Source organism: Calidris pugnax, unplaced genomic scaffold (genome assembly GCF_001431845.1).
Source record: "Calidris pugnax isolate Ruff unplaced genomic scaffold, ASM143184v1 scaffold128, whole genome shotgun sequence".
NCBI lineage: Eukaryota > Metazoa > Chordata > Aves > Charadriiformes > Scolopacidae > Calidris > Calidris pugnax.
The window spans coordinates 2,455,255-2,480,415 of NW_015090851.1; the positions used below are offsets into that span (position 1 = coordinate 2,455,255).

At 52.2% G+C, this 25,161-nt stretch overlaps 1 protein-coding gene across 1 annotated transcript in view; it reads left to right on the forward strand.

Annotated features, from left to right (window-relative positions):
- NCKIPSD (NCK interacting protein with SH3 domain) overlaps positions 1 to 18,223 on the forward strand; it is a 49,944-nt gene extending 31,721 nt beyond the window's left edge. Inside the window, exons 6-13 of the mRNA XM_014943268.1 lie at positions 3,457 to 3,627; positions 4,618 to 4,704; positions 6,164 to 6,302; positions 11,372 to 11,452; positions 12,702 to 12,830; positions 14,413 to 14,505; positions 16,057 to 16,229; positions 16,798 to 18,223. Of these exons, the coding sequence (XP_014798754.1) occupies positions 3,457 to 3,627; positions 4,618 to 4,704; positions 6,164 to 6,302; positions 11,372 to 11,452; positions 12,702 to 12,830; positions 14,413 to 14,505; positions 16,057 to 16,229; positions 16,798 to 17,001 (1,077 nt within the window). The 3' untranslated portion in view covers positions 17,002 to 18,223. The remainder of the gene's footprint in view (positions 1 to 3,456; positions 3,628 to 4,617; positions 4,705 to 6,163; positions 6,303 to 11,371; positions 11,453 to 12,701; positions 12,831 to 14,412; positions 14,506 to 16,056; positions 16,230 to 16,797) is intronic.
- The last annotated feature ends 6,938 nt before the right edge of the window (positions 18,224 to 25,161 follow it).

Here is a 25,161-nt window from a genome sequence, read left to right on the forward strand (position 1 = left end):
CATCTCCTCCCTGTGATGGGGCTGTGTCCCCAGGGTGCCCAGCCAGGAGCAGACCTGCTGCTGCCCAAAGGAGGGGAGAATTCACAGAGTAGTCTCCCTGAAATATGTTTAAAACCCTGCTGTATCGTTTACCTGAGGCAGATCTGGGCTCATCTGGAGGGAAACTGCTGGTAGATGCGTGTACCTGCGACACTGGTGACCCACCATGCTTGCTGGGGTGGGAGGCGTGGGTGAGGATGAGGAAGGGCTGGGAGGAAGAGCTCAGCAGGGTGGCAGCTGGGCTTGCATGGCAGGCATGACCACCTCTGAGCAGTGTGGATGTGATGAGGTTCCCAAAATTATTTTGGGCTGCTCGGGAGGATCCCTGCAGCAGTTGGTTCTGCAGGTCCGGGAGGAGGAAAAGAAGGTAGAAGATTTAAAGCAGCAAACTAATGCAAAGTGGTGTCATTAGAAGTACTGAAACCTCCTCCAGCTTTATGGGCTCTGCAGCAGATTCCTGGAAACGGCCATATGATGGGGCTGCAGGTTGTAGTAGCTGCCAAGATGTTTAATAAGCAGAGACCTGACCCCGGTGGTGGGAGGGCTGAGAATGGTGCTGAGAGTGCATCGAGGCGGTGTGTGGTGTAGTTACTCCAGTCGGATTGAAGAGCTTGTTAATGGATTGATCTCATCCAAGTCCATTAGGAGCTTGAGTCGTAAGGGCTGCCGATGAAGGATTGGGGGAAGCAGATTAGTGATAAGAGGCTGAATAGATTGATCATTAAAACGAGTACTCGTTAAAATGCTCATCTAAAAAGATGTCCCAGCAGTGGACGGCGGTAAGACCAGGGCTGAACTGCTCTGGTGAAGGAGGAGTAAGGGACATAAATGGAGAACCCTCTCCCGAGCAGCTGGGACACACGAGGACAGGCAGGTGACACTGAACTCTTGTAGGTCTTCCTAAAGAGAGGAGGAGATGGCAAGACCAGGCAAGTCTCCTAACTAATGTATTGGCTTCTGTGATAAATCACCATTCAGAGGGCGATTCTCCTGCATTTGTGCTCAGCTCTGGAAAGCTGCCGTCCTCTCTAGCAGCTGGTTACCTGGTTTTCTGCTCCCACCCACAGCTTCCCAAAATTTTAAGAGCATACAGAGGCTTGTGTTAAAGCAGCATCTTCCTTCGTTACCTGCCTGACAAAAATTATGTAGTAAGCAGTGACAGCAATAATAATTTTTATTATAGAATTGAAGCACTGAATTGAAGTCCTAATTAGTTCACACCCCAAATACCCCAAAGAAAATTGCTAACAGTTCTGTCTCTAATAAAGCAGGCGAGACGTTACTGTTAAACCTGGGGTGGTTTCCCAGGAAGGGCTGAGGTGGAGGGCGTGCAGGAAGGATGCTGCTCCTGTGCTCGGCTGTCTCAGTGCTGGGGTTGTGGGTGTGCAGCTGTGTGTGTGTCACCACTGACACACAACATGGGCTCCTGTCTCTGGACACAATCCTGCTGCTCTGCTTGCAGCGTGAGCTCTGCTTCAAGGCTTCCTGCCCCCGTTGGAAGGAGCTGTGCCAGGACAGGACAAAGTCTTCTCTAGGTTTTTAGGAGAAGACACCGTGCAGTGGCAGGGTGTCTTGGCTGGTAGCAGTAAAGTCCTTTTCATACTGGATGATTGTGACTTGTTCCCTGCACGCTGCAAGACATCTTCATCCAAAAATTGTTAAGCGTTTGGTCTCAGTGAGTGGGTTTTCCCTGTTGTTTGAATTTCTCAGCTCTGTTCTCTTCCACCTCGCTGATCTCCTGCTGCTTGTTGTCACTGCTGCCAAACCCCTGTGTATATAATTTAAGTTATTCTGCAAATTAGTCCTTATCTCTCTTAATGGTGCCTGAGCTCATCACCTGTAATCAGCTCGGTTCCACGTGCTGGTCCCACCTTCTTGCCCTGCTTTCAGGAAACCAGGTAGTTCATATAGTATAGCAGGTTCCTAGAGGCCTATTCTAAATCACAGACCACATCAGCTGTTGGGGCAGGTTAACTGCTGCCTGGCTACTCCCCTCTCTCTCTTGAAGGAGAGGAAAAGTGGAGGAAAAACAACTGAAGAGTGAAGCCTCCATGGGAGGGGTTACGCGTGAGGCAGAAGTGGTGGAGCTGCAGTTGACAGCAATTTTGAGAGAGGAATACGTGCAGTGAGATTTGCTGAGTTATCTGCATTGTAACTGCTGTGAATGGTGGTTGAGCTCTGCTGCTTGGAAGAAAGCAGAACCAAAGCAGCCCAAGATGAATTAGTTCCCCTTCCTTGCTGCAGAAGATGGCAGACCTAGCGCTAAGCAGCTGGTGTGTAGGGAACCGTCCAAGCGCTTGCTCCCGAGTCAAGGATTACAGGAAGATTTGTCCCTTTCAGGCTGGAGGGAGCGGGCAGTGAAGGGAACTTCTCCTTCCTGGAGGCAGTTGTGCAGTGTGGTGGTTTGGTGTCCAGGACATGTGTTTTACTGGGGGTGAGCCTGGAGCTGTGCTCAGCTGCTGCCTGGCAGTGGTCCTGGCCTGTGCCAGGCTGCCTTGGCTTTCCCCGTGCTCAGGATGATTTCCAGAGTCTACAGCGTGTCCTCTGAAGGGCTTCTGAACACCTGCCTGATGCCCACACCTAGAAGAAAACCAATGTTCTATTTGTTTTGTGGGGGGTAATAGAGCACCGTCGGGTTCAGTGAGGTTGGGTTGCCCTGTGTTTTTGAGCGCGCTGGCCCGCTCTTGTGAAAGATGTGGTGTTGTTTTGCTGCCCTCTGAGAAGGGAAAATGAGGGTTAAGCTGGCACTGAGCATAGTGCTCCGGCCAAGCAGTTTGGGTTTTCTTTAAGTGTAATGGAATGTGCAGAGGGCTGTGGTCATCTGAGTTGGCTTCTTGCTTTAAGTTCCTCTCTTGTAGGAAATGAGCATCCCCCTTTCTGCCAGGGCAGATAGTGTTCTGCAAACACTCTTTGCAAAGAGAAGAGGGGAAGTTTGTGATGTGCGTGTGTGCTAAAAGGTTACAATTACGTGAACTAGGAGGGACTTGGGTGCAAATTCCTGCGGCTTTGGGAACATGGGCTTGCCTGGGTCAGCCTTAGGTTCCTAAATGCAATAAGGAAAAAGGGGTGTAGCTTTGAGTGAGGTTTCTTGGGTTCTTGAGCACCCTCAGAAGGCAGCTAATGCTCTGTCAGGATGCTGGCAGCTTGGATTTAAAGACTTTCTGACTGTGCACTGGTTCTGGCACCTATTTTGATTCACTCACTGCATTAGCTGTGCAAGGAAAGGAGGCAGGTAGAGGCCCCAAAAATATGAGAGCTGAAATAACGCATGTGTCTTAAACTTGCTGGTTTTTTGCTGCCAGCTCTTGACTGAATGAGGTCAACTGCCAGTCCCGAGACACAGATTGGAGGTAACAGGCACCCAAACAACGGCTAGCTGTCAGGACCCCACTAACCACTGGCTTTGCTATCGTGCAGAATCTGAGTGCGGGGCTGCCCTCGGGACAGATCTGCCACGACGAGCAGCGTCTGGAGGTGATCTTTGCAGATCTGGCCAGGCACAAGGATGATGCTCAGCAGCGCAGCTGGGCACTCTACGAGGATGAGAACGTCATCTGCTGCTACCTGGAGGAGCTGCTTCGCATCCTGGTGAGTAAATTTCTCTCTTTACAGGCCGAGCAGAGCAGATGGGCCCCTTGACGTTTTTTTCTGACCTACTTTGGCCCCGTGTTGCCAATGGATCTGCTGTTTCAGGGGCATAGGTTTCTTGTGCATCCTTTACTGTCAATGTGAAGCCCTGCCCTCCTGTGTGGGGTCTGCAGTAGTCTGGAGCTGCCTTCCACTCCACCTTGCAAAGCCGTTCTGAAAAGAGTTACAGAGCTGTTATTCGTGGTAGCTGTAGTATTTACCTATCACAGGAGAAAATAAACCCTCACCTCCAAAAAACAAACAAACAAAACCCAAAAAAGCCCAAAACCCCAACCTCCCACAGAAAACCTAGAAGTCTGCTTTTGCACTAGTCCTGTTTTAAAACATCTTCCTTTTAAATCATCCTCTGTGTCTGGGAAATACCTGTGGGGTGAGGCCCATTAAATGGGAAGAAAAATCTTTGGCTACCTTGAAAGTGAACTCTAAAGCTATTTTTGGGAAAAAGTATAAAGTATCCCACCACATCTGTGCGTACAGGAGAGGTACATCCCCATAGTGAGCAGGTCCAGGGCTGTCACTGGCACGTACAGCAGGGCAAGGCAGAGGGGGATTTTGTGCAACCATTTCCTCATAATTTAGGGGTAGGAGGAGGTGTACAATAACTCTCAGGATGGGAACAGTTCTGGAGCTGCCCTGTGTAAGTGCATGATGCACTCCTCAAGGTGCTTCTCAGGTCACGGGTTTTTTAAGATGTTTTCAGCCCAAGACATGCTGTATGGCAGAGATGTTTCTCAAGAATTCACTTTGATGCAGAATCTGCGGGGTGGCAGTTGTTGAGCCGCCTTTGTGCTCTGCCTTCAGTTTCTTTGTGAGCTGGTTGGGCTGGGGCTACTGAGATCTGAAAGCAGCTGGCCTCCCTCGAGGTCCCTGCAGCAGGTACCTTGCTGCTTTGATGTGCCACTGGGCTGACCTGTTCATTCCTGCTTCCAGACAGATGCAGACCCAGAAGTTTGCAAGAAAATGTGCAAGAAGAACGAGTTTGAATCCGTCCTGTCTCTTGTGGCGTATTATCAGATGGTAAGGTGGCAGAATGCATCCAATCTCTCTTTTTGAGATTTCCCTGAAGATGCAAAAGAGCAGGGTTGCTATTGTGAATATATGGAAGATGTTCCTCCTGGATGGGGCAGTTACATGAATGAGATGGAGTTGGAGCTCATCCCTTTTGCATGCTGGCTAATGTCAATGCTATGCATCTGAGTTGTATGGAAAAGCAGAGGATGCTATAGATTTTGAAGCTGTAGCTAGCACTGTGAAGGGTAAAGCTTGCTGCTTTTATTAGGTCCATTGAGGGCCAGAATTGGCACCGCTAATATCTAGAGGAAGGATTTCCAAGGATGCCTTGGGAAAGCTGACAGGCTGTGACTGCTCCTCTTTTCATTGATGCACTCCTGTGCATTAGTAAGTAGCTTTGCTTAGGAAAGTAGGTTGTGAGTGGAAGCCTTGGGAGCGAGGAAGGAAATTAGTATTCAGAGGAAGAAATGGAAGTTTTGCTTTCAGTGCCTATGCGGTGTTGCTTTGCCCCTCTTTTTCCTGGAACGTGCTGTTGTAGGACTCCAGGGGGGTTGGAATCTTGTCCCCATCTTGTCCCTGAGTCCTCAGCTACAGCACATCAAGCCTTGTGGCATTTAGCTTTCATCTGGCACCTCTGTGTCTGAACCCAGAGCTCAGCATCGGGGGGCTGTAGCACATCTGAGAGCAGTGGGAAGGCAGGCTGGGCGTAACAGACCCTGCTGGGTTCATTGCCTGCTCTCCTCTGACCAGGACTTCAAGGAAGCCTGACCAGGTGGGGAGCAATTGGGCTTCCTGTCCCGGCTGCTGTCTTGCCCAGTGCCAGGACTTGGCTCACTTCTGTTCTCTGAGTTGTTGGCTGAGGCTGGAGTATGAAGGTTACCCCAGCACGTGAGCTCCTGTGTGGGAGCTGCAGGTTGAGTGTCGTCTTTGCTGGAATTCCTTGCATGTCCCAAAACTTTCTGGTTATACCCTCTGCTCCCAGCACAAACCCAACAGACAGCTTGACAGTGGAGGAGCTGCTCCCATCCTGTTCATTAACCATCACGTGCTGAAGAGGGTTTGCAAATACTGTGTTGTCAGGAAACCTCCTTCAGAGCAGCATTTGAAAAACCTCAGTGTGCTCAGAGAATCCTGGCTACTCAGAAAATGAATTCTCTCTGCTGGGGACAGGTATAGGGTGTGGATTTGTATCTCATTTAGTGGATGAAATGGGGCATTTCAGATCTGAGCTCTGGCTACCGCATGTGCCAACAACCTCTAGCCAGCCCAGTTGTGAACGTTAGTGTAAAATAGACACTAAAAAAAAAGCTAGTTGTTTTTAAAAGCTAGTAGAGCTTCTAGGTTCACTGTCACCCTGGGAGGATCTGTGGCTTCCTGACAGCGGGAACTTCTGAATAGTTATGTCTCTGCCTTAGAGCAAGCCCTCGTCTGGGACGTCATTTCATCTGATAAATTGTGTTTGCAGGAGCACAGGGTGCCGTTACGGCTGCTGCTGTTGAAGTGCTTCGGAGCCATGTGCAACTTGGACGCCGCAGTCATCTCCACGCTCGTGAACTCGGTGCTGCCCATGGAGCTGGCCCGGGACATGCAGACTCACACACAAGGTGAGCCAGAGCTGCTGTACCCGGGTCCCCAGGAACGTGTGTGTGGCTCCTCATTGCCTGACTGCTCTATGTGCCCGGTGCCCTGGGGAGAACGGTGTCTGTTCTTAAAGTTATTGAGGTTGTTATAGCTGTAAGTGGAGAATGCACAGGAGGGGATGTTTCTGTCCAGTGGTGCAAGGCCCTCTAGCTCTTCAATGTGCCATTAATGATCTGCATCACTTCTTGTCGATGTCTTAAAGCATGTTTTGAGCTGTTCCAGTTTTGTTTCATGATGCTGACAAGAGACACCTGCAGATCTCACGGAAGATCTCTGCAGCTTCTTATAGGCAGTTTTTCTCAGTACTCTGCTCCAGATCTTTGAGGTGTTTCTTGCTGGCAATGAGTTGTGTGCTGGTTAAAGAGCTCCTGCTTAGCCCAGTGTCCTTCATCTTCCAGCAGGCAGGAGCAGATGCTGAGGAAGAGCCTAAGAACAAGGTGAACATGCAGTAATACTCCCCAGATGTTACCTTCTGGCTCCCACATGTGCAGTAACAGCTTGGCTTGCCATTTTGAAGTCAGCCTGTCAGCCACCAGTGCTGGCAATGACATGTACTACTTTTTCCCTTAAAGGGGTTTTGAAAATCCATTGTTTTGTGCTAATCATGGCCAGCAATTAAAGCAGCTGTTGAGTGACCATGTAGATCAAATCAGAAGAGCCCCAGTGTTTGGAGCCCTGATTGCAGTCTGTGGCCAGTTGGTTTGCTACAGGCATCATGGAGCTGTGGAGAAGTATAATTTGGGAAGGAGACTGTGTAGGGATTGACAAGTCTGCGCAGGACAGGGATCATCACATCCATTTCATGTGAGCCAAGTAAATGTCCTAGATGACCACCTTGGACGTGCATAATGGATATCCCTGTCCCCAGCATCCCACCACAGACTGTGCCAACCCAACTGTGTGGTGGACAGGACTAATGAGGTTAATCTGGTCTCTGGAAAGGGGGATGATAGGTGAAAATCAAGCCAGTTGCAGAAGGCTTTGTGCTGGTCTTTGCTTAGATGCTTTGAAGTGCAGGCATTTCAAAGGTGGGGAGTACCTGAAAAATAGCATGGTGTGGGACTGAGATCAATACACCTGTGTTGGCTACACTTTCTCTTTGAGCTACAGCTGGTTATCAGTTCTGTGCAGTGAACTTATCACTCTGTCGGTGTTTTGTATGGTTATGCATGAGAAGCTGCTTCTCTAGGCTGAGACTTCCCTGCCCAAGAAGCAAATGATAGTCAGTTATGGGACTATGACTGTGCTTCTGTGGCAACATTACTCTGATTTTAGGCTGCCAAAAATAACCTTTTATGGTGCATCCATCACTAATTCATAAAGATCGTCTCCAGGTGAGTGTCTTCTGCACTGTGCCCGAACAGGCTTCAGTCTTCTGCTCCGTTCCTCTAGCTGCCTTCGTGCAGGCAGGTATGAGGGACCATCGAGCTCTGACCTAGGTGACTTCTGCAGACCTTTGCTGATCTCCATATTGCACTTCTGGAGGTGGCTCTGCTATGTCTCCAAACTGCTAGCCTGCAGCATCTCTTATTTCCCTAGCCTCGTCTCAAGGTGTGGGGTTTCTTCTCTCCTTGTTCTAATACATAGGCAGTACAGTTGAAGGATGAAAAGCTGCTCTTCCTTTGCTGACAGACCGCTTTGGGTTACAGGAGCCTCCCAAATTGGTGTCCTGATCCTGTGTTTTCCTTCCTTGTGCTAAGCTTGTGGCAGGTGCTTGTGCAAACGTCATCTGCACAGCATCCATTCCTCTCGGCCATCGCAGCAGGGCTGCAGAGAAGCAACCATCCTTGACCCAATCATGCCTGTCCTTCAGAGGTGTTTTAGGGCATTAGTAGTTCCCTCCTGCCATGCTGGTGCTTACTGCTCCGTGTCTTGCCAGCAAATGGTACCTTGTGTGAGAACATGACCTTGAATCCTAGAATAACTTGAGTTTATTTTGGTACTAAAAACTGGGGAATAGCAGCTGATCCGTGACATACTGTGGAAGAGCTAATCCCTTCTGCGGATGGCGGGGGCCAGGGCAATCGGTGCCAGCACCAAGCAACTGGGGAGCGTTGAACTGGCTGCAGCAGCTCTGTGGGATCCCTCCTGGCTTGTTACTGAAGAGCAGCCGAGGCAGAAGCTCTGTGCCTGGATGCTGGGTGCCTTTGATGAGAAGGCACTTTACCCTGGGGCTGATGCAGGCGTGTTGGCTGCGGGCCAGTTCTTCTGCCAGATGCTTGGGTCTTATTGCTTCTGGATGGCCACCTCCCTCTGCTGCGGCTGGCCTGCGCATCTATCAGTGTTAGAAGAGCTTATAATAAGCCACAGCGAGGCAGAATTAGCCAGAACAATTCCAAAGAAAACAGAAGGGGATAATCCAGTCTGTAATCATGACTTTCTCCCTTGTTGCAGCTCAGCGTACACGCAGGTCAGCTGTCGGGCTCTTTTCACTTCAGTTGCAGACAGTTGTGTCCCAGTGCCTGGATTTTGCCCTGCTGTCTTTAGAGGTTGGAAGCAAGGTCTTTGAAAGCCTCTGAGAAATACCTTTCATACGTAATAGCAGGTTTCTTCCCGGTGCCTCAGCAGGCTTTGGAAATGCTGGCTGGGGAGCAAACATCTGCATCTCTCCTGCCCTTCACTTGAGTGCTGCTTGCCAGTCTGTCATCAGCAGAGGCCCTCTGCTTCAGGAGAGTTGTACTAATGCTGTTTACTTTCTTGCAGCCACTGGTGCTGCTCGGGAAGGAAAAACCAAAAAGCTGTGCTTTGACTGGCAATTACTCTCTTCTCCAGCATGGTGAGTCTTGCTGCAGCTGGGACACTCCAAAAACTTGTAGTCGAGTTACTGCATCAGGTTAATCTGGATTTGCCACAACTTCAGCTTTCTGACTGGTTTCAGCATCCTTTGGTTTGGCATCATTAGACAAATATGACAAGATTTGCCACCTAGTAGTGAAGTCTGCTGTCAACAGAGATGAATGGACATCAGTTCATGGCAGATGGGCCAAAGACATGTAAAACTACCCCCCCCATCTCTAATTAATCTCTTCCTCCATATTTGCTACAACCACAAGTTTATCACTGGCTTCTGGTTCTCAGATAATTATTTCATTGCTCCTGATGTGGTGGGAAAAAAATGTTTTGTTCATGAAAGCCTTATGAGGAACATGGAAACAGCAGGTCCCTGGACTACCTACTGCTGTATCCTACTCTGATACCCAACTCCTGAAGCTGTGGAGGAAAGAATGAAGAAATCGTATGGTAAACAGTTTGACAGATTCTTTTTCTGCTACAGTGAGCTTTGGCATCACTGACAAGTTATAGCTGAGAGGTTCTTACATAAGTATGAATTATATGTAAGTCATTGAATATCCTCCCTCTCTGTTTACCCAAGAGTAAACAGCAGTTTCCAGCTTTCCTGTGCTGCCACGAGTGCTCTCCTACGAACTCTTAATCTTGTTAATGCTGTAGTATCTCTTGTTAAGCCCCAAATGTTATATTTTTACTGAAAGTATTTGCTATTTGAAAACTCAGGCGTCTTGTGGAGCTCTGACAAAGTCTGCACGTTCTTTGTTTATAGAGGCTTTGCTCGTGGAACTGACTTTCCAGGGGCACGAGGCTGGAATGATTCACTAGCATTTTTCCCCCTGTGATAACAGTAAATCTGGGGGGTGCCAAGTGTTGCAAGTCCTTTGGCCAAGCCCAGGAGTATGCGGTGACACTGAAGGTATCAGCCTGTGCAGTCAAAACCAAACTGCAGGGTGCAGGTGCTTAGAGACAGATCGATTTGTACACAGAGAAGTGAAATGTCTTAAAGGGTTTGGAGGGGGTACTGGAACCAGCATGTATCGTGCTGGGGAGCGGTACTGCAGAGAGAAGCAGCATATTTTTTCCTCTAGTGAAAAGCAGTTTGGGTCAGTTTTTTATAAATGCACTCTCACTTTCCTTATAACAAGTGCCCCTAGGCTTTCTGGCAGATGTAGCTGAACTTTATTTAGCCAGTATGCGTGGTAACCTGCTTTATAAAAATAATACTCCTTTTCCTATCCTCTTCAGACTTGCTGAGCTGGATGGAGGCTACATTTGGTGATGACACAGATCCTATTCCATGTCCTTTTTTTTTTTTTTTTTTTTTTTTTTTTCCCAGCTAGATGAATGATTCTTACATTCTTTAAATCAATTCTCATTTTTCTTTAATTGCTTCTGGCGCCCTTGGCACTGCTGAGTGACGGGGTCTGCACTCCAGCCAGGGAGGCTACCGGGGTAACTCAAGCAATCTCCTCATCTGCAAGAGAGGAAATTATCGATCCTAAAAGGCTGGTGGTTTCATTTGGTTTTTTTTTTTTTTTTTGGCTCTGCAAATGTCTATTGAGGTGTATCTGTTAATTAAAATTCAGGAAAGGCACTGGCTGTGGTTCTGTGGAGCATTCACGTGTAGCTGCTGCCAATGAGAATTGTGTTGGACGAGCAGGCTGGGGGGGACGTATTGATGCTGGAGACACGCGTGGCCTGGGAGGTGGGCAGATGCACAGCCCGAGTCATGAGCAGTGATCTCCTCCCCAGAGACCTTCTATACCCCCAGGCAGAGCTGAGGTAGCAAAAGCAGAGCAGAGCAGTGTGGAGACAGTGACAAGCAGCGTGGCTGTCCGGGGGTGGTGTTGGTTGGAACAGGCAGTATTTCAAGGTGGCCAGATGGATGCTTTTTTGGGTTCAGTAATTGCATAACTACGGGATGTGTCCTGGGACTGTGCAGGGGAGGTTTTTAATTATTCAGATCAAGTTTGGCCAGATCCTCCTAAGTGAAGGGGGGGGAAAAACATTGAGAATTCTTGTTGTGATTATTTTTAAATTGCTTTGGAAATGCATAGCACAGAAGGCGTGTGCTGTGCTTAAACAGGGAGAAAAACATCCTTATAGCTCAGTAAATACAGGAATGAGGAGCAGTCTAATCAGTGTTAATTGTCTGTATTAAATGTGTGACTTCCCAGCTGCAGCTGGGAAACAGTGTCTCGCATCCTCAGAAGAACTAATGGCAGGACCTTTTACCTTGCAGATCATCAAAAGATGTGCTACTCTGCACTGGTGCTGGCAATGATGTTCTCCATGGGGGAGCCCCTGCCATATCATCACTATGGTAAGAGCAGCTCGTGCTTGCTGATGGTGGGACAACTGGGGCATGCCAGCAGACACAAGGAAAGGACCTTTCCTGGTGGCCAAGATGGGGACAGCTAGGGGAAAGCCCAGCACGAGTAGAGTCTGCTCTTTATCAGTAGAGCCTGGCTGCTGAAACATTGGGCTGAGATGCCAGATTTCCAGAGAAAGCAGCACAGATCTGGGTTAGAGGAGTGGAGGACTGGTGCCGTGCTGCAGAAGAGGTGGATTTGCCCATCACTGTGACTAAGCAGCATTTTGTTTTGCCTCTGCCCTGCGTGAAAGCACACACTCCTTACTTGCCTTGGAGACGTTCTGTCTGCTGATGAGGCTGAGAGCCCAGATCACTCCATGAACACCCACTAAAGCTGTCAGCTGCATAACGTGGCCCCTTCCTGGTCTCCCTTCTAACAGGATGGTGTCACTGTGTGTATTTCAAGCCCTTAAGGGTATTGCAGTCAGTAGGGAAGGGCAAAGGTTGTGCCAGATCTCCTGTTTTATCCTCTGTCCTTTCATTCCAACCTTCAGCCAGAAAGCTCTGCCCACTGGCTTCTTCCCCAGGCCGCGTGGTGTTCCCTGTGTTTGGGGAAACTCTGGGCTCAGTTTTCCTAGAAATACAGTAGAAATTTCTATAAGCATCTCCTCAGCAGCTTTACCTTAACACCCCAGTAAACACATAAAAGATTGAAGCTGGTGCAGTAGAGACTGTGGAATGAGCCTCCACACCTCCTGCTTTTCTCTCCTTGTGTAACCCTGACAATTATTTCCTGCCGGTGGACTTATTTGCATGAGCTCCTGAGCTTTCCTAATAGCTAAATTGAAAAATGGGTTATTACTAATGATCTGGATGATTACTTTTTTTTTAATAGATGGATTAAACCAGTGGTCAGGAATACAAATATTTTCCTACCTGAAGCCTTTATTTGCAGCAGTGATGCTGCAACAACAGCTAGAGCAGTATTTGATGGTTTATTTACTCAAAAAAATTGTCAGTGGGGAACCAACTTCTAGCGTGCACTGTGGATAGTTCTCTGAGCCACTTGTCTCTCGCATGAAGACACCCCGGTAGTCTGTCTCGTCCACTTGCAGGGTTGCTAATTCCCAGGAGGCTGACACTGGCACTCCACTAATGGTTTTTTAAGCGTAAAAGCACGGAGAACTGGCTTACATGGTCCCTTGTTGCTTGGTTTATTTTCACTGTGCTGTAAATGCCCCTCTTTCTCCTTGTGCAGAGCATCTCAACTCTCAGTTTGTGCAGTTCCTGCTGGACGTGATTGAGGATGGGCTGCCCTCGGACACCACTGACCAGCTGCCTGACTTATTTGTCAACGTTCTTCTGGCCTTCAATCTCCACATTCCAGGTCGGTTTGGTACTGCTTTGCCTTGGCTGGAATTCAGTGGTCTGAAGTGAGAGCGTGAAGAATGGGGAGGGAGAATCTTACTGGGTCTTCATGGTGCTGTGGTAACCTCTGCAGCTTCCCTAGCCTTTGGCAATACACTGTGTTTAAATTTTGTGCAAAATCCTAGAGGAAAAACCTGTCTGAGAGCCCCTGTCCAACCAACTGACCCTTGAGCACAGCAGCTCTGTGAAGCCCAGCAGATTTCTGTCTGTACTTCCACACTGCCTGGATCAAAGCAGTTGCTGGGCTGCACTTGCAGAACATGAGTGGGGTTAAGTCGCAGGCACAGCTGATTTGGAAGAGAAAATGCTTCAGCAGGCATTTCTCGGTACACATCCAGAAAGAAAGTCCTCTGCCTTCTGTAGATCTTGGCAAACCTGCTTACCCATCTGCATCTCTTTAAGCTCACTCAGTGCCCAAGTGTTGGGGCCAGGCTCTTCAACGTTGGCCTGAGCTGTGCCCTCTCCTGAGTGCCCTCATCCTCCCTCCCCAGCTGAGCTCCTTGAGAACAGACAACACGTCTGGTCCCTAGAGAAGGGCATTTGCCCTCTCGCTGCCTGCAAGTTTTGAAGCCTGTTGTTGGAAGACTGGGGAGTAGTTCCAGGTCCTGCTAAGACAGGCCACTCCTTAACTCAAAATCTCCTGTTCCTCCAACTGTCTTTAGTTAATTACTTCCTCTTGTTCTGCTTCATGGCTTTATCCTTGTCTTCATGGAAAAGGGGAGGATAAAGCAGTAAGGATGTGTCCAGTAATTTACCTGTTATTTTGAGTTGTGCTTCATTAAAATTTCTGTGAAAGTTTCTAATTTCATGTGAAAGTTGATTGCACAGAGACTGATTAAGTATAGTCTCTGCTGCTTTCATTCATTACTCCTTCTCACGCTTACCCATGTACTTCCTGGCTGCAGTAATTAGGCAATAATGCATGACAGGCAGTGTGTTTCTGGGGGATTATTGCCCACCTGGGGTGTAGCCAAGAGCAGTGACTTGTTCTCTGATGCTAAAAACATGTTAAACGATGTTCAGGTTGCTTATTAGTGGATTGAATTTTTTTATTCCTCTGTCTGCAAGATTCATCTATCTTACAGTTCAGTGGTGCAGCATTAGTTAAAAATCTCTCCTAAAAGCATTTTATACTGATGCCCTGATATGGGGGGCTGCTGATATGAAGTAAGAAGATAGCAGAGCCCTTGGCTTCAGAGGGCTGTGAGCAGAGGTAATGTTTGACAACATAAAGCCTTTGCAAGGTATTTCACAGCATTTGGCTGGCAGGACTGGAGCCCACGTGTGAATCGGATCCACACAGAAAGCATGAAGTCCCAAGTGTTCCATGTGTTGTTTCCAGATTTATTTCACCTTCCCTCTCCCTGCCCACCCACTCTGGGGGCTGAAACTTTTCATAGCCCTGATAGACTGTGGTTCCACAAAGCTCTGCAGAGCACTGATGTGAAGTAGGAGCTCTCCACTACGGTTGTGGGGGGTTTTGTATTATTCCTGTGGCCTTCAGGAAACAAAGGGATGTGCTGAACAGGTTTCTTCCTTAGTTCCAGAACACAGTGTGATCATGACTACAATAAGCAAGCACTCGAATGTCAAGACGTTCACAGAAAAGCTGCTGCTGCTGCTGAACAGGGGAGGTGAGTGTTTGCAGCACTGCTCCGTGCCTGGCAGGGGGTGCAGCTAATGGTGACGCAGGGAGAGGAGCCCCTGGCTCGTTAAGGGGTGGGATGTGTCAAGGATGCAGCTAGCTGAGGAGCTGTCGGCTCGGGCAGGACGTGCTGCTTCCTCGTGAGTTTGTGAGGGTGACAGGCTGCGTGGCTGAGGATGGAGCTGCACAAAGATGCAAGTGATGCTGATGGCGTCTAGGAAAAGAGGAGAGACCTCTGGGCTGCCATTTCCATGTACTTCTGGGTCAGATCAGCCCCATCCCATGGTGTGGCCGGCTGCAATGTAGGCAAGCTCTTGTCTGGGAGGAAAGCTGGTCCTGGGCCACTCCTGTCCTTGGACAGACAGGACTCCATCAGTGCTGGCACACAAACCTCAGCCTGTGCTGGCAACCATCAGCCCCGGGCGACATCCAGAGGGAGGTCTTGTCCTCCGAAACGCTGCTTAGAGTGGGACTTCCTATTTCAGAATCACCGGCAGAGGGTTAGCTTTGTGTCTGCTTCCGTAGAGTGAAATCCACTGTACGTGTAGAGCTTTTGCAAAGCAGATTGCTAGAAAGCTGGAGATCTCCGCAGGAGGAGCAGTGCCAGGTATTTCTGCCTGTGCTGCATGCCACTATTGTGCTTTCTAATACCTTCTGGAGCACAGGGGCTTTGCTGCCTGAGATTCATTTGTTGATTTGCTGGTAAATAACTCATCCTGTGATGCTTGCAGCTCATCTTACTCTTGGCTTTAGTTCTCTTTGGGGTTGCAAATCACTGTCTCCACACTATATCAGCTTGAGGGCAGCCGGCATCTCAGTGCTCTTCTGTCTGGCCTCCTCCCAAAGCCTTTGTTTAGCCCTTTCCCTGCCAGATTCCCTGCAGGGATCACCTTACTTCGAGGGATTGAAAGAGGGGGGCCACAACCTAATGAAGATGCCTTATGCCTGCCTTCCTGACAACTGCTGGGGGGGGAGAGGAGGGGCTGCAGTGTCTGAAAACTCCTCCTGGGGTCTGCAGGGATGTGTTTCAGAAAAGGACAGGATGTGGTGGCTCATTTAAACTTGGAAGTGTTTCGTTTCTTGCTTCTGGGATGGTACTAGCCTGGTCTCTGTGGTGAAAGCTCATTTCTGGTATGGGCTCTGATGGGCTTTTCAGAGGGGTCATTGGACCAGGCTGAATAAACTGGGGAGAGAATGAGTGGTAGGTGTTGAGCAAAAAGGGGAGGCATTGAGAGGCAATGTGCTAATGAGGTCTCACCTGGGATGGTAGGTGAAACATAAACAATGATTAATGCTAATGCTAATGAGTTTGGTCTGGGCTTGGTACCCTGCAGAGCTGCCATCCTGATTATGAAGCTTTGTGCAAAGCACTGAGGTCTGCCAGGACAAAAGCGAGCCACAGGCAGGGAGTGGCTGGCCAAGGCCAGGGGCAGCCTCCTCTCCAAAGCCTAATCTGTGAAGGGTCTAATGAAGGGGAGAGCACTGAGGATGGGGGCAATGGGGAGCGTGTGGCTCAGCACAATCTCTCTGCCTCCCCCAGATGATCCAGTTTGTATCTTCAAGCACCAGCCTCAGCCACCGCACTCAGTGCTGAAGTTTCTGCAGGACATCTTTGCCAGCAAGGACACAGCCAGCATCTTCTACCACACAGACATGATGGTCCTGATAGACATCCTGGTGCGGCAGATTGCGGATCTCTCCCCAGGAGACAAGGTGCTTACAGTAACCCATAGACATTGGGGAAGGGAGCACAGTCCCAAAGCAGTGGTGTTTCTCCTGGCCCTCCATGGGGTCTGTTCTGATTCAGGCAAGAGTGGAGTCCAGGGTGGGCACATTTCTGGGTGGTCAAATCAACTCTGGGGGCTGAGGAGGAAGGATTTATCCTGCCTGGCACACAGCAGTAGAAAGGTGTGCTTGAAGAAAGATCTTCAAGGCTGCTGGTGGTCTTCACCCTCCTGTCAGGGACCTTTGGGAACAGGGACCCTCAGTGAGTAGAACAAGTAGGAAGGGTCTCTCTGGTTTGGTATTGCAAGAGGCAGGGAATGTGCACGTGTTTGAGAGTAGGTGAAGAGCAGCACTGGGTTGCTGTGGGAAAAGCAGAGTTGTCCATAGCTACTAATGAGCCTTAAGGAAAAGCAGGTGCCCCTGGAGTCGCTCTCTGGCCGGTGGTGCAGCAGCAGCTGTTCCTGCACTCACGCTGTAATGGAGGCTGGCATGCTTGTTTATCTCACTTTAAATCTTTCATTGTGCTCTGTGTTTTGTCTCCCCTCCCACTTGGCAGCTGAGGATGGAGTATCTCTCTCTGATGCACGCCATCATCCGCTCCACGCCCTATCTGCAGCACCAGCACCGCCTCGCCGACCTGCAGGGCATCTTGCAGCGCATCCTGGGGGAGGAGGAGGAGGGCCAGCAGTGCCAGATGGACAAACTGATCATCTTGGAGATTTACAAGGAGTTCCCAGAAATCTCTCCCGGTACCAGCTAACCGCCCCTCAGCTTGAACTGGAGTTAGAACCACTTGGATCGACGACGTCCCTTGTTGACACTTTCTCCCCATTCCCTTCCATACCTTGTACCCCTCCACGCGAGGCCTAAGGTTGGGACAGCCTTCACTGTCCCTTTAGAAACGCCAGCGGCAGAAAGGGCATGGGGTACCCCCAGGGCCTGGAGCTCCGGGGGGGAGTCAGAGCGGGTGGGTGCTGGTGTGTGGTTTGCCTGCAGGACTCGGGCAGGGGGTATTGAGGCAGCTGGTGTTAGTGGGAAGGGCAGAGAGGAGCCGGGGAGGGACTTAGCAGCCGGGGTGGGGGGGATGTTTAGCTGCGCTGGTGTCCCAAGGTCCTGAAGAGAAAGGCCTTTGCCTTAGGGTATCACCTCTTTTCCATGTGCATCTCTCTCCCTGCAGTGACCAAGTGGAGTCCGCTGGTACTTGGAAGAAGCTTTCGTAACATCTGTTTTGTTTTCTGCTGCTAGTGCCAATGTGCTGCAGCCCTGCCAAGGGGAGGTAGCTCGCTCGCTGTCTAACGCCTCGTCTGGTGAGCCTTTCACTCCCTCCTGGCCCTCAGCTTTGCCTCTGGGTAGCAGCCCACCGAGGGCTCATAGAGGTCTTGCCCCAGCAGCTGCTTTTTTCAACCTGCTTTCTATAGTGACATTTAAATCTGAATTTCTTGCACACTGGCAGCCTAGAAGTAATGACCACGTAGGTGACGCTGCCCTTAGGAAGCCTTTGGCCTGGACATGGTGCAAAGATGTGTCCTGCCATGTGAAAGCTGCCGCTTGCCACCCCTCTCGCAGCGTGGCCCCGAGCGGAGGGGCTGTGCGTGGGCCGGCGCGCTCTCTCCGTGCAGCCTGTGGATTTCTTGCCTTGAGCTTCGTAGTAGCTCTGCCTCGCTGCCCTCCCTCTCCAGGCGGCAGCGCTCAGAGGCAGCGTGAGCCTGGTGTCCAGTAGCTGTTTGTGACTATGCACGAGTGTGGGGAACCCTTATTTATATTTCCTTTAGGTTTCTAGCAAACGGGATTAACCTGTTTCCCTGTTACAGATAGTCACACACACTAACGTGGGTCTCTTAGATATTTGTGTGCGCAGTCTGGTCGCTCCCTGTCCCCAGCTCTTCCTTTGCAGTATCCAGTGTAGGAGCTATTGGAAAGTGGAACTGGAAATACTAGGCACTGTATTTTTTTTAATTTTTTTTTTTTTTTTTTATCTTGAGGCGATGACAGCTCGTGAATGTGCCCTGCTGAAAGAAAAGACCTGTATCCTCCAGGCAACTGGAAAAGTTCCTCATGCAGCCAGCCAGCAAGCGATGTCTTTGAATGTCAGTGCCCAAGAGACAGATGTCAAAGTGGTTCATCAGAAAGGATTAATCACTCTTTGTTGGACTACCTACGAGGAAATGGCATTAAACACCCAGCTTAATTACCTATGTTGTGGCAGCTCCAAATTGCAAGTTTGATTTGGCCCCTGATAGAAAATGTATCACTTCAGGACCTAGAAAAGGTAAGAAGGACCGTGTTTTTTTTTTTTGTTTTTTTTTTTTAGCTTGAGGCGATGACACGAGCTCTGCTCTTCAGGCCTGGACTCTGGGCACTGGGGCAGTGATGCTGGGGAATGGAGGGGGGTGGTCTGGCAGCCGGGGGGGCGAGGACCTCCTGAAGTCAGCCTGGGAATGCCCAAGCTTAATAACCACCCTGTAGAGAAACCTATTTTTCCCCCTGTAAAAATGTATGAATGTCCAAAGGGATCCTGTATTTTCTTAAACACTAAGTGTAACATGCAGAGGAATAAAAATGTCTTAAACTGGACTTCTGTGAATGTAGCCCTGCCTGCCCCGTCCTGTCATGGAGGGACAGAAGTGGTGGGGGCGGCTTGGGTGCCCGCTGCCCTTTAAGGCACAGCAGTGGGTGCTGATCCTCAAATCAATGCAGCAGTTTTCCCACACTCAGCCCCTTGCATTGTGTTTTCCTACCATGATGAGGAGGGTGGAGGGCAGCAGCCCTTGCTGGGGGCACAGCCATTGCCCCCGTGGGCCTGCCTGGCATCGCTGCTCCAGATTTAAGGTTTGGCAGAGCTGGACTCGGCCATTCGCTTCCCGCAAGGCACGTGCAGCCCCAGCTGGCTCCCAGCAGAGCTGTTGGGGCAGCGAGCCTGTGTGGGGAGGGTTTAACTGTGGATGTCTCCTCCCAAACCTCAGCCCTGCACTTGGTGCTTCGGGGGGTGCCTTGGATGGTGGGGGGGGTGTGGTGGGAGGGTGGCGGGTGCTGGATAAAGCACCAGCAGGGAAGGTGGTCTCTGCTCCTGGCTGCCAGCTGGGCAATGGGCTGTAGCCTGGGCCAAGAGTTGGGGTGTCAATGCCATGTGCAGGCTCTGCCCTCCCCAAATGTGGGGGCTGCACCAAGTATGGCTGCCAGCAGGAATGGGGCCAGGGCTGCGTCCCAGCTCCTGCCTCTTTGGCCAGTGTCTCCCAGGTGCCCGGGCTTGTGGCCCTGTATTGTGTCAAGCTGCACACCTTGAGGGGGGAAATCATGTGAGCTGAGGGCTGTCAGCGCTCATGTGTGCCCACCCCGTGGTGGCCCCTTTCTCTGTGTGACGAATGGTTGCACATCCCCCTGAGCTGCTTGAGCTTCTGCTGCAGTGGTGGGATGTTCCTTTGGCACTTGCAGTACCAGACTAGGGCAAGCACAGGGCCCAGCAGAAGCCCAGAAGCAGACAGGACCCATGGCTCTGCTGGCCAGGAGCACAGCCTGGGCAAAGCCTCTGGTGACAGCAGAGAGCCCTGGCTGGACTGAGCCTGAAAAGGCAGAGCTGGTGGCTCCCGAGCCATTGCCATCCCCTGGGGGTCCCTCACCCCGTGTCCCAGCTGCAGAGTTAAGCATGACCCCTTCTGCACCACCCCCGTGCCGTCACTGCAGGCAGGGCTGGAAGGACCCCGGGGGACAGCCTGCTGTGGGGGGGTCCCGGGGGAGAGCTGCACCCCCTGCCCAGGAAGGGGCTTTGCGCATGGCAGGGAATCAAACCGCAGCGTGTAAACTCATTATCCCCAAGCCTGCTCAGTGGTTCCTGCTCCGTGCGTGGGTGACAGGCGCAGATAACACGCTCGCATTCCCATTAGCAGTAATAGGCTGCTCTTAGAGCCGTGTCTCCTCGTGTCGGTGTGTTTTTGTTGTGGTGCAGCAGTGAGGGGTGTTGGGGGGCTGGCACGGGGGCAGCAATCTGCTGCCTGTGACCCCCACCTCTGCTTTATTGTCTCGGAGTGATTCAATTACAACTGTTTTGTGGCAGTAATACCACCGATGATTTTTCTCCTCCTCCCCTGAGCTGTCAGCTGGGTAATTAGAACAAACGAACTTGAAAGCCTTCATCATTTTTTTAAAAGTATCATCTCTCTCCCCATTGGGTTTCTTGATGGCAAATCCCCAGTTTGAGGAGGTGCGATGTATATTTCGCTGAATTTCACTGAATTTTTAGAGCTGGAAGGGACCATAGAGATCATCTAGTCCAACTCCCCTGCTGAAGCAGGATTGCCTAGAGCTTGTCAGAGCATGTTACTCAGGATAACCAGTATAACCCAGCCAGCCGTGGGGGCTCGGGCGAAGCTGGTGGGTTCCTGTCGCAGGTGGGTGCTGTGACCCCTTTATCAGATGGGGTTTCATGGGTGAGTGGTGCCCAGGACCAGGTCTGCTCCGGCGATGGACTAACAGGGCTGGGGGGCCCAGGTGGGCACCTGGAGGGGGAGAACGTGCATCACCCCAGGGTACCCGTCAGTGCTGGTGCTGGACCAGCCAAGCTGGAGGCGTTTTGTGGTGGCTGAGTTGTTAATCATAGCAGATTACCCATGTTCAGGAATCCTACGGAGTTTATAAATTAACATGCCAGCTTCTCCGGAGGCTTAGAAATCTACAAGCACCAGCAGGGAAGGTGGTCTCTGCTCCTGGCTGCCAGCTGGGCAATGGGCTGTAGCCTGGGCCAAGAGTTGGGGTGTCAATGCCATGTGCAGGCTCTGCCCTCCCCAAATGTGGGGGCTGCACCAAGTATGGCTGCCAGCAGGAATGGGGCCAGGGCTGCGTCCCAGCTCCTGCCTCTTTGGCCAGTGTCTCCCAGGTGCCCGGGCTTGTGGCCCTGTATTGTGTCAAGCTGCACACCTTGAGGGGGGAAATCATGTGAGCTGAGGGCTGTCAGCGCTCATGTGTGCCCACCCCGTGGTGGCCCCTTTCTCTGTGTGACGAATGGTTGCACATCCCCCTGAGCTGCTTGAGCTTCTGCTGCAGTGGTGGGATGTTCCTTTGGCACTTGCAGTACCAGACTAGGGCAAGCACAGGGCCCAGCAGAAGCCCAGAAGCAGACAGGACCCATAGCTCTGCTGGCCAGGAGCACAGCCTGGGCAAAGCCTCTGGTGACAGCAGAGAGCCCTGGCTGGACTGAGCCTGAAAAGGCAGAGCTGGTGGCTCCCGAGCCATTGCCATCCCCTGGGGGTCCCTCACCCCGTGTCCCAGCTGCAGAGTTAAGCATGACCCCTTCTGCACCACCCCCGTGCTGTCACTGCAGGCAGGGCTGGAAGGACCCCGGGGGACAGCCTGCTGTGGGGGGGTCCCGGGGGAGAGCTGCACCCCCTGCCCAGGAAGGGGCTTTGCGCATGGCAGGGAATCAAACCGCAGCGTGTAAACTCATTATCCCCAAGCCTGCTCAGTGGTTCCTGCTCCGTGCGTGGGTGACAGGCGCAGATAACACGCTCGCATTCCCATTAGCAGTAATAGGCTGCTCTTAGAGCCGTGTCTCCTCGTGTCGGTGTGTTTTTGTTGTGGTGCAGCAGTGAGGGGTGTTGGGGGGCTGGCACGGGGGCAGCAATCTGCTGCCTGTGACCCCCACCTCTGCTTTATTGTCTCGGAGTGATTCAATTACAACTGTTTTGTGGCAGTAATACCACCGATGATTTTTCTCCTCCTCCCCTGAGCTGTCAGCTGGGTAATTAGAACAAACGAACTTGAAAGCCTTCATCATTTTTTTAAAAGTATCATCTCTCTCCCCATTGGGTTTCTTGATGGCAAATCCCCAGTTTGAGGAGGTGCGATGTATATTTCGCTGAATTTCACTGAATTTTTAGAGCTGGAAGGGACCATAGAGATCATCTAGTCCAACTCCCCTGCTGAAGCAGGATTGCCTAGAGCTTGTCAGAGCATGTTACTCAGGATAACCAGTATAACCCAGCCAGCCGTGGGGGCTCGGGCGAAGCTGGTGGGTTCCTGTCGCAGGTGGGTGCTGTGACCCCTTTATCAGATGGGGTTTCATGGGTGAGTGGTGCCCAGGACCAGGTCTGCTCCGGCGATGGACTAACAGGGCTGGGGGGCCCAGGTGGGCACCTGGAGGGGGAGAACGTGCATCACCCCAGGGTACCCGTCAGTGCTGGTGCTGGACCAGCCAAGCTGGAGGCGTTTTGTGGTGGCTGAGTTGTTAATCATAGCAGATTACCCATGTTCAGGAATCCTACGGAGTTTATAAATTAACATGCCAGCTTCTCCGGAGGCTTAGAAATCTCCACCCACCAGGTGCCAGCCCCCAGTGTTGTGTAAGCACCATGGGAAGGTCTCTCCAGCACGTGCCGAGCCCCACTAGCCCCAGCTTTAGGGACTGTTTGGCATTTCAGATGGTGGCCCTAAAATGTGTGCTCAGGCCAGGCATGGGGGCAAGGACAAGCCCTGCCTGCTCTGCCCACCCAGGTGGTGGTGGCTGGGCCTTGGCTTCCACATGGGTGATGGTGGTGGAAGGGAGGCACCGGCTGTGAGGGTGTGAGGTGGTGTGGGGACCTGCTGGCCACGTTGCAGACCCCGCTTTGTGTTCCTTTGGTTTCCACCCCGGGAGTGGGAGCCTGCTCGCAGTCAAACCCCCAGTCAGTGGGCAGCGTGTGCTCCTCCCACCCCCTCATTTACACTAACAATAATTGATAGGGGGCCATCTGTCACCATTGGTGGAACCGAAGCCGGGGGAGAGCTGGTGGTGGCCATGGCTGGTGGGGGAGCACAGGAAGAGGGGGCACAGGGCAGAGGCAAAGCGCTGGTGACGCCAGCCTTCAGCACAGCAGCGGCAGCACGTGGGGCGCAGCTGGTGCAGAGGCCACCACCAGGGCAGTGGTGGCTGGGGACCCGCTGTGCCCAGGGGTCAATGCATCTCCTCTGACCTCCTCCTTGCTGTGCAGATGGCCTGCCCTCTGCGTGCGGCTCCGAAGTGGCCACTCACATTTCTGCCGAGGGCCCATGGCACCTTGCACAGCCCCATTAGGTTTCCGGTGGGGTGGGAGGGTGTTTGGCTCCCCAGGAGCGTGGGAGAGGGTGAGGGGCCCCTGTGGTGCGGGGAGCCAGGGCTGAGCGAACAGAGTGGCCGCCTCACCCCTGTGAATCCATCCCTCTGTTACTCATGCATCTTTTGGGGGAGCTATGCAGGGGCTGCACGTGGGGGGCTGTGGGGTCCAGCCTGGCTGTGGTGCTGGCACAGGGTTCTCCCTGTTCCCTGAACCACAGCCCACCCGGCACAGTGGCACGGGGGGCTCTCACAGCCCCCTTGGAGCTGGGATGTGCATGGAAGCACCGCATGTCCTGTCTGCTCCCTGCCCTTCCATCCCCATTCTAAATTCCCTCCATCTCCCAAATTTACTCTGTGTCCCTCCCCAAAACTCCTCTTTCTTCCCCAGCACGTGACCCAGACACCATGCCTTGGGCTCCCCTCTTCTTCAGCAGGAGGTGGCCGAGGCTGCTTCCCCCCACCGCAGCGCAGTGAACGCTAATGAGGACGTAAACCCCTGTTATTCCTAAGCCTATTACAAGCTTCAGTGGATTAGGCTGTGATATTAGTTGATTGAGATCAAACCATCAGCTAAGTTGCAAGGCTGATGCGCCAGTGAACCACCCTGAAGCAAGGGCCCCAACCCCACTTTTCCTTGAAAAACAGGGTGTTTTTTTCATGGATGCTGGAAGGGAAACCTGCAGCTTTCTCCCCAGCGTGGAGGTCCTGCTTGGTGGGCGGGGGTGGCCAAGGTCTGCATCGGGCACGGGAGTGCAGCAACTAAAGCTCGGGTGCCCGCGGGTGGTGGAGTGGAGTGGCAGGGGCTGTGGTGCTGCTGCGGGGGCCTGGGGAAGTAAAATCCTCATTCCTGAAGATGCCAAACTCGGTGCTGCAGGTGGGCATGGGCGGGCAGAGGGGAGCCCTTAGGCCTGCAAAGCACCAGCAGTGACGTGAGTGGTGGCACAAGGACCTTGCTTGCCACCCAGAACAGCAGCAGTTGCCACACCAGCAGTGTCGGTGGCCGTAAGCGGAGGTGGGTGCTGAAGGTTGGCATCCATGGGCCCTGGGACCCCTGTCTGACCAGCTCTGCTTCCAGCTGGGGGCTCAGAAGTGCAGGCAAGCATCCCTCTGGGTAGGACTGGGGGCCAGCTGGGATGTGGCCTCTCACATCCCAGCCCTGGCCTGTGCTATGGTGCTGGTGGCCACCACTGGAGCTGGCACGGCCGGGCTCTGCAGGGGCAGCCATGGGTGGGTGGCTGTGAGCTGCAGGGGGAGGCGGGTTGTGGGGGCAGGCAGCTTGCCCACCGCCCCTCCGGCCATGGATGGCGAGCCCTGCCTGGCAGCGTGCCTCCTATGAGGGCTAGTGTGCCTCCTGTGAGGGCTAGCATGACTCCTGGGAGGGCTAGCACACCTTCTGTGAGGGCCAGCATGCCTCCTATGAAGGCTAGTGCGCCTCCGGGGAGGGCTAGCACACCTTCTGTGACGGCCAGCATGACTCCCATGAGAGCTAACGTGATTCCCAAGAGGGCTAGCACATCTTCTGTGAGGGCCAGCATGACTCCCGTGAGGGCTAGTGTGCCTCCCCCTGAGGGCCAGCACACTCTCCACGATGTCTGCAGGTCTCACTCGAGGGTGGGCAGACCCGGCACCGGGGCAGACGTGCCACGCATGGCGGCAGCATCCCCGCACAGCCCCCGGCAGGGCTGAGAGCAGGGTCCCGAGCCCTCACTCGAGGGGACGTGTCCTTCGCACGGTGCCCGTTACCCCCCCATTCAGCGGGGCTGCGCAGGAGCCCCGTTCGGTGTCCCGGGGAGGCGGCCCTGCCGCGGCCGTGCGGAGGAGCTGCCCGCCCTCCCTCAAGATGGCGGCGGCGGGGCG